Here is an 8008-nt window from a genome sequence, read left to right as displayed (position 1 = left end):
GCGCTGACAGTTCATATTGTTTACTTTTTAACAATAGTAATTTATAATAATACATAAATAAATTCTTTAAAATATATATTTCATATTTTTATTTTATTTTTTAAAGAAAAAATAAGAATTAAAATAAACTATCTAATACTAAAAGTAAATACTTATATACTGGAAATCTTTTAAAAAAATGTATTATAAACCACTGATTATTTTTTCATAATAATTATTATTAATTTTATTTTTTAAATATAAAAGCATATGTAAGTTTTAATAAAAAGTGAAAATTAATTTAAAGGCTTCAATACAGAAGGTTGAGTTTAACGGAGGGAGAATTACTCCCTTCAGCATCCCAACTATTTCCAACATCTCCACATAATTTTTTAATTTCAAAATTATTCTTTTTACTTTAACCATTTACCTTTTTTACTTTTATATCAAAACCCTTATTCCCTACTTCTCATCTCTTTTTACTTTAACCATTTACCTTTTTTACTTTTATATCAAAATCCTAATTCTCTACCTCTCATCTCTTTTTATTTTAACCATTTACCTTTTTTACTTTTATATTATTAGCACTGTTTTTAAGTTTGGAATTATTGCTTTGTAGGCTGCTAGTTGGAATAAGGAAAACGGATCCTATTCAAAAACTTGATTGTTCTAAGTCAAACTAAGAAAAAGTCATTTAATTAGGGTATGCAAGCTTTCTACTTATACATTACAATTTCTTAAAAAAAAAATTATTGGGGAAATGTCAAACATATAATTCAACACACAAAAATAAAGGAGAATTATATAAGTGAATAGAAAAATTAAAATGATATCAAACTAAAATGATAAAATCTGAATGTAAAAGACTTTGATGACTATCACATTCCTATTAATCTCAGAAATATGATTCTTCCTTGTATCACAAAAATAGTAATCAAGAATAATTGTACCAGACGTAAAATTATTATCATAGCAAAATAATATAATGTGATGGCAACAAATAAGAATCAGAACAGAATAATATCACCATTGCAGCATTGTGAGGGCCCAATATCCTAATTGGCAAAGTGGTGGACATGACTCTTCTATAGCAAGTCCTTGTCCCCAAGTAATCCTTCCCCATTCCACTGCATCCTTTGAAGCACTTGGATTCAAGATCTCTTCAATCTTTGAGCAACAACACCTTTTCACCCTCGCTTCATCAATATTTAGGGCAAATGACCAAGACATTCATCTTTTGCTCATCTTTTTCTCTTCAGTAATAAAAAAACCGCCAAGGCCTCAACGGATATGGCATTTCCGTTTGGCCTTGAGCGGATGTGGATATCCGTTCAAATAGGAAAAAAAACAACCTCTCGTAGACCAAACAAAAGCGCCAATCTCCACAGAAGACACACCCCACGAACGAAGCACCATCAACACACCACCATCGAACCACGAACACACAACCAAGGCACCAAAATGGAGAAAAGAGAAGGAATGAAATGGAAACGGATATCGAGATTGGTAGGGGAAGAAACGGAATAGAGAGAAGAGAAAGAGAGAAAGTGAGAGTTAGGGTGAGGACTCCACAGTGAGTGAAAATGAGAGGTAAGAAATAAGGATTTTGGTATAAAAGTAAAATAAGGTAAATGATGAAAATGAAAAGGGTAATTTTGAAATTAAAAAAATTATGGAAAGGTGTAGGGAGAAGTTGGGACGGTGGAGGGAGTAGCTCTCTAACCGAGGACACGTAGGTCCTAAAATAGAAAAACCTGCTCCGTATGATGCAACGCATATTGTAATTAAATCGGAACCGTCCCGCGTACCTCTTATAGTACAACACAAATGTTTGCACATGATTGGACACTCAAAAAGCTGTTTTCTTGTTTAAAGTACTAACTCTAAAATGAATTAAATAAATTGTGTTATATAATAAATTTAAATAATTTTCCTAATTTAGATATCTATCAGATCAAATTTTAATTTAAATAGTTTCAGAAAAATATCGTGAACCGATTTTTTTGTAGTCATAAAATTTAAAATGAAGACTTTGGTCCAGAAATTGACTCCGATTAGTAAATTTGATATGTTAAAAATTTTACAGTCATATTATTTATTATATTGATAAAATTTGATAAAGTAATTGAACGTGATCCTTCCATAAATAGAATAAATAAATAAATTAATAAATGATGTTAATATGATAAATAAAGTTAATATGATGATGAAGGTAACAAGAAATAGAGGTGAAGAAATATAAAAAGAAAATAGGCGTATGATGATGTTGTGTTGTTGTTCCTTTGATTCAGGGTCGCATCTCTCTCTTTCTCTCTCCCTCTAACGATTCGACAACATGGACTGCACGCACAGAACTCTCCGCTTCTCTCTCTCTTCATCAATATTCAAGGCTCTCAAGACCACCCTTCAATTTTGGACCCCTTTGCTACTCACTTTCCATTTTCTACATCTTTCTCTCGACCTTCTCTTCTCCTACATATTTTTCTCTTCTTCTTTTTACCTCTTCAATCTTCTTTCTTCTATTAATATCTTTTGGGTGACCGAAAGCTTGCGTTTTTCTTTCTGCATTGTTTTTCCTTCAGGTAATTGTCACTGCGGTTATGGCTCTGGTTCTGATGAACGGCTTCCTCAGCGATACTTAAGCTTCGAACTCGTCTTTCTTTTCTGGGAATTTTGTGTGATTCTGAATTTTAATTTGCTCGGTGTTTTTGTTCGCTGTTGTCTTGTGTTGGATCATGAAGATGTGGTTTCTTCTGGGTTTGTTAAAAAATCTGTAGTCTTTTTCTCAATGATTATTAAATAGCAATGCGGGCTTCCTGGGGGATTCGTTTTTCCCATGTTTTATTCGCCTTTAATGCTTTGAGGAACAAATTGGCGTGCATGTATTTTGCTAGTGCTATGAGTAATGAGTTATGCAGAACCTAACTTTCAGCTTTGTGCGTCTCTTTGCTTTTATTTTTTGTATGATTTGTTCTTGTACTGCTTTCAGTGGATCTTTGGTTCATCGTGTGTCAATTTTGTTTATACATTTGTAAATTGCAGTGGTTCTGTTTTGTGCACAAAAGTTTTGTGGTTATTTGAATTGTACATGTTTTCATTGGCTGAATTTGCCGCCCCCGCCCCACTTCACTCCCCTAATTTTAACCCTTGTTGTTTTTACTTTACTGTGCTTGTGGATTCAATCCTTTCCTTGGTTTATATTTTCTTGTTAGATGACTTTTCCTTTTTTACTTCTTTGGGTTGTTCTCCATTCTGGAGGAGAAAATGTCTCAAATGGTGTGACTTTAAGTGCAGCATGTCGCTCAATGTCGGGAGTGGAGCTTGATTTGTTAATTGATATTAAGGAATAAGATCTCATTCTACACTCTAAAAGAAAGGGGTTCTGCAAATGCTAAATTTTGGCAGGTCCAGAAATCAGCCAAGGACAGTCAGAGCTACAACAATGGGAGGTATAATTCTCTCCTATAAATTTCAGCACAAATGGTGGTAACTTTTTATATTTTCCCCTTTAAATGAAGCTTGGTTGGTTAAAAGTATTAATCAGTTTGAAAATGGGAATTGAAAGTTTTACCTTTTGTATGACTAGACTATAGTATAGACTAGTTGCAGTGCATGTATATAATTGACTACAAGGTGTTTGTGAGTTCATAATTGTCAATCTCCAGTGATTTGTTTCGTGTTTTGTTAGTATTTTGGCTCACTCGTAATATACTTGGAGTTTAAAAATGTAGTTTCCGTTTTTCTGTCCTTTAGGTTTGGATTATCCAGATCCAAAAAGGAAGGGCAATTTTGTTGGGAAAGTATTTCTTGCTGCTGTGTTAACAACACTATGTATTATCATGATCAAGCGAACTCCATCTTTGAATTCCTCTAGTCCGGTAATCCTTATACCATTGACACCATTAAAATGCTACACACTATTACCGTGGTATACATGTTACTAGTGCACCGGTCATGCTTGTTGTATCTGTATATTAGATTATATTATTTATTGTAGTGAGGTTTTATAATAACAACAAGAGATATGGGTATAAACCCTGTTATAATACATATGAATACAGCGCAACAGATACATAAATTTTGTTTAAGTTTCTTTGGCCTTTTTTATAACATATTTGAAAGATGCATTAAAATTGTTCAGTTGGTGTTCAGCAGTGTTTTAAGAGAGATGAGAAAGATAGAAAGAAATTAGGGGAAAGGAATTGTAAGGTTTAGAGATAAGCGGTGGAAGATGTGAAGCTTGAAAAGGAAAACAGAGAATGAATCTTATTGATCAAAGCTTGATACAGGAAGGTATATGTAGATATACATGAGTAACAAAACCATGCAGACCTAACTGACTGCATGACAGATATCCATGCATACAGATATCCCTAACAGGAATAGTTGAGAGTTGTTATATGGTGTTTACTTTTCAGTCATAATTTTCTTCTTTCACTCGCCCAATTTTATTGCTACTTTATGTATCTAATTCAACTGTACCTTTTTTTTCTTTTATTCATCTAGCTACCGTTAAGTTTTATTTCTCCTCCCTTTGCAGTTTGCCATCCATGAACCGGGTGTCACTCATGTTTTAGTAACAGGAGGTGCAGGATTTATTGGTTCACATGCTACTCTAAGACTTTTGAGGGATAATCATCGTGTCACCATAGTAGTATGTCAATTCATAAAAGTTCATTCTCTGTTAAGCCAAATGCACTGCTCAGTGTATTGTTACAGACCTGACATTTCTTTTCCTGGCAGGACAATCTTTCACGTGGAAATTTGGGAGCAGTTAAGGTTCTTCAAGGATTATTTCCGGAACCTGGAAGACTTCAATTTATTTATGCTGACTTGGGAGATAAAAAATCTGTATGCTTACATTGTTTGTTACTAGAAATACTTCGGTGTCACTCTTTTTGTTGTTCTTTTGGCATGTGTGGGGAAGGACCTTGAAATATTGTTTATTTGACTGGTTATTAGGTTGAAAAAATATTTTTGGAGAACAAATTTGATGCTGTCATGCACTTTGCTGCTGTTGCATACGTGGGAGAAAGCACAATGGATCCTCTTAAGTAAGCACTTCTGCATTTTGTTCATTCATGTTAATCTCAGCTGAATAAGTTGTGGAAGGCACTTGTGCGCAGTTTCTAATTTCAAACGTCTATATCTAAGTACTGTAGATCACGTATAGCTTTTTAGATACCAGTTGACATTTTAAGAATTATTTGAATTGACACACAGATTTCTGTTATGGTCTTGCTTTTGTCAATAAATTCACGCATTGAGTCTGTAAAGAAACTTTAGACACAAAGTGTAATGCAAGATACGTGTGTATTTCTATTTGTTGTTCTTATTGAAATAATGTTTGCAATGAATACCAGACTAGTTATAAATAAGTTGGACTATTCTAAAACCATCTTTATCCAGAGGATGTTTTTGATTCCGTACACCCATATTTGCTATTGCTACTCTAAGAATGAATTATGTTATTGATATTGCTATTTTTTGGAATTAGATATGAATTTATTGATAGAGTTGGGCAATTTGTTGTTACAAGAATGGTATTTTATGGTTGAGTTGACCAATTTCGGTTTTACTTTATTAATAATTTAACGTATTTCGAATTTGTATGTTTGGTAGGTATTATCACAATATTACATCAAACACGTTGTTGGTATTGGAGGCTATGGCCAAACATGACGTGAAGACATTGATATATTCTAGTACATGTGCAACATACGGGGAACCTGAAAAGATGCCCATTACAGAGGAAACGCAGCAGGTGGGAATCCAAGGATAGTTGAATTATGGGGGTTGGTTGAAAACATTTTATGTTTTTCATTGCATCCTGAATTGGGTTTAGGCTCGAGGAAATTTGGAATTAACATTGATGTTCTATTTCTATATATAGGTCCCAATAAATCCATATGGAAAAGCCAAGAAGATGGCTGAAGATATCATCCTTGATTTCTCTAAAACCTCAGACATGGCAATAATGATACTGAGGTTTGGATTTTGAATTTACACATTTCCCTTCATTTCAAACAGCTTTTTATATCTTATTCCGTGTGCCCTTTGTTGCAAAAGTTGTAACTTTAGTGATTCTTACTGTATATGAAATATATGGAACATAGCAAACGGGATTCCATGATCGTGTAATTGATCCATTTAATCAGTGCACATTTTGGGAAATTTTTATGGAGCTTCCGACATGTTCCTTTATTGTATATGGATTTTTTTGTCTTTACAAAACTTCCCACCTCATGTTAGTATGACCATATACAATTTGAGTTTTAGCTATGGATACATTAAATATTTTTAGAATTATCTGTGCTGGTATTCTTTATGAGTTTTCTTTGGGAAACTACCAGATATTTCAACGTGATTGGATCAGACCCTAATGGAAATTTGGGTGAGGCTCCTAGGCCTGAGCTGCGAGAGCAAGGTCGAATATCAGGGGCTTGCTTTGATGCTGCTCGTGGTATTATACCTGGTTTGAAGGTATGCTGATACTGAAAATTTCATTTTTTTATCTCTTACATGGCTGAAAAGGAATTCTTTATAGAAGTCAGACTGTGTTTTGATATGTATAATGAAAAGTGGAATAAAGTTTGCATTTGATTGTTTTAGTAGCTGTAGGGTGTTGATTGGGTGGTGGCACTATGCAGGTAAGAGGAACAGACTATAAGACGGCTGATGGAACTTGCATACGAGATTATATCGATGTAACTGACCTGGTCGATGCTCATGTGAAAGCTCTAGAAAAGGCGCAACCTGCTAAAGTTGGGATCTACAATGTTGGCACTGGAAAGGGTAAGTTAAATACTTGGATGGTGAAAACAGCAGAAAACATATTTTCTGAACCAAACCAAACAAAACAAAACAACCTTGTACGTTTGATTATAGTATTAGTGTATGTTTATCAGGTAGTTCAGTGAAGCAGTTTGTGGAAGCTTGTAAAAAGGCGACAGGGGTGGACATTAAAGTGGAATTTCTTCCTCGTCGTCCTGGTGATTATGCTGAGGTATACAGTGACCCAAGAAAGATCAAACGTGAACTGGATTGGAGTGCTAAGTACACTGATCTTCAACAGAGTTTGAGGATTGCATGGAGATGGCAGAAATCTCATCGTGATGGTTATGGGGTTTCAAATGAATTGCGTTGAATTACTTGAAATTCTAGCAATGAAACCCCTGCTGCACTTCTATTTATCTATTTATATATTAGAAAATTTGTTCTTAGGGAAAGTTCATTCGTTACATGTATTCACCTTATTATATGATTCAATAATATAATGCTGAGCCTCTATTATAGCTTTCTTCAATATCCTACAATCATAGCTCTTGTTCCAATGAAATTCTTTCATCTTTATGTAAGGCCAAATTAAAATATATAATTAAATATCTTGATTTAATATTTTATTGTCAAACAGAGTTTTCATTTGGGTTTGAGAGTAAAAAGGGTATCAAATAATATTTTTTTTTTCAAAAACAGGTAATACTTTGCATTGACACCATGATGCATGTAGTATATTCCAGCGAAATTAATTGCATATGATTTAAAATTAAATTTGAATTTAACTTATTGTAAGTATCGATAGAAGAATAGAAGAAAAGAGAGAAAAATGTCAGAATCAAAGGTACGAGAAATGAGCACAAAAACATGAGTATGCAACTACTTTTTTAATAGCATCGAATAATTACAAAATTCATTCACCAACATTTAAAATTATGCCTATTAAAAATAATTTTAAATCTGAAACTCTAAATCTTATATGTCCTAAATCCCAAAACTATTATTTTAGTCTTTCAAATTTAGTGTTTAAAAACTAAAATCGAAATTTTATCAGAGACTTTATATATATATATATATATATATATATATATATATATATATATATATATATATATATATGACTAATTAGAACTGATTTCTTTTCCCAAAATTTATTTACTAAAAGTATAATTAATCTCTAATCAATAGTAAAACCATATAGTTAGATTTTTTTATATTTTATTTTGAACAGAATAATTTTATGTCTGACATT

At 32.9% G+C, this 8008-nt stretch overlaps 1 protein-coding gene across 3 annotated transcripts; it reads left to right on the top strand.

The window, feature by feature from the left end:
* The first annotated feature begins 2247 nt into the window (after nucleotides 1–2247).
* Nucleotides 2248–7285, top strand: LOC124833333 (UDP-arabinose 4-epimerase 1-like). 3 transcript variants are annotated; one of them, XM_088103518.1, is made up of 11 exons: nucleotides 2248–2561; nucleotides 3274–3428; nucleotides 3733–3857; nucleotides 4520–4633; nucleotides 4723–4830; nucleotides 4942–5033; nucleotides 5602–5743; nucleotides 5873–5967; nucleotides 6333–6462; nucleotides 6630–6774; nucleotides 6888–7285. In XM_088103518.1, exons 2-11 carry the CDS (start codon nucleotides 3368–3370, stop codon nucleotides 7124–7126), a joined length of 1251 nt encoding a protein of 416 aa, XP_087959644.1. In that variant the 5' UTR covers nucleotides 2248–2561; nucleotides 3274–3367; the 3' UTR covers nucleotides 7127–7285. The 3 variants fall into 3 exon arrangements, with proteins under 3 accessions (XP_087959644.1, XP_087959645.1, XP_047163747.2); XM_088103519.1 differs by having other exon boundaries at nucleotides 3269–3428; XM_047307791.2 differs by having other exon boundaries at nucleotides 3238–3428.
* Nucleotides 7286–8008: the final 723 nt, after the last annotated feature.

This window comes from Vigna umbellata, chromosome 1, assembly GCF_029865625.1.
Source record: "Vigna umbellata cultivar VRB3 chromosome 1, Vumbellata_1.0, whole genome shotgun sequence".
Classification (NCBI taxonomy): Eukaryota; Viridiplantae; Streptophyta; class Magnoliopsida; order Fabales; family Fabaceae; genus Vigna; species Vigna umbellata.
The sequence above is the reverse complement of the archived record's forward strand: the minus strand, read 5'-3'. Positions and strand labels throughout refer to the sequence as shown.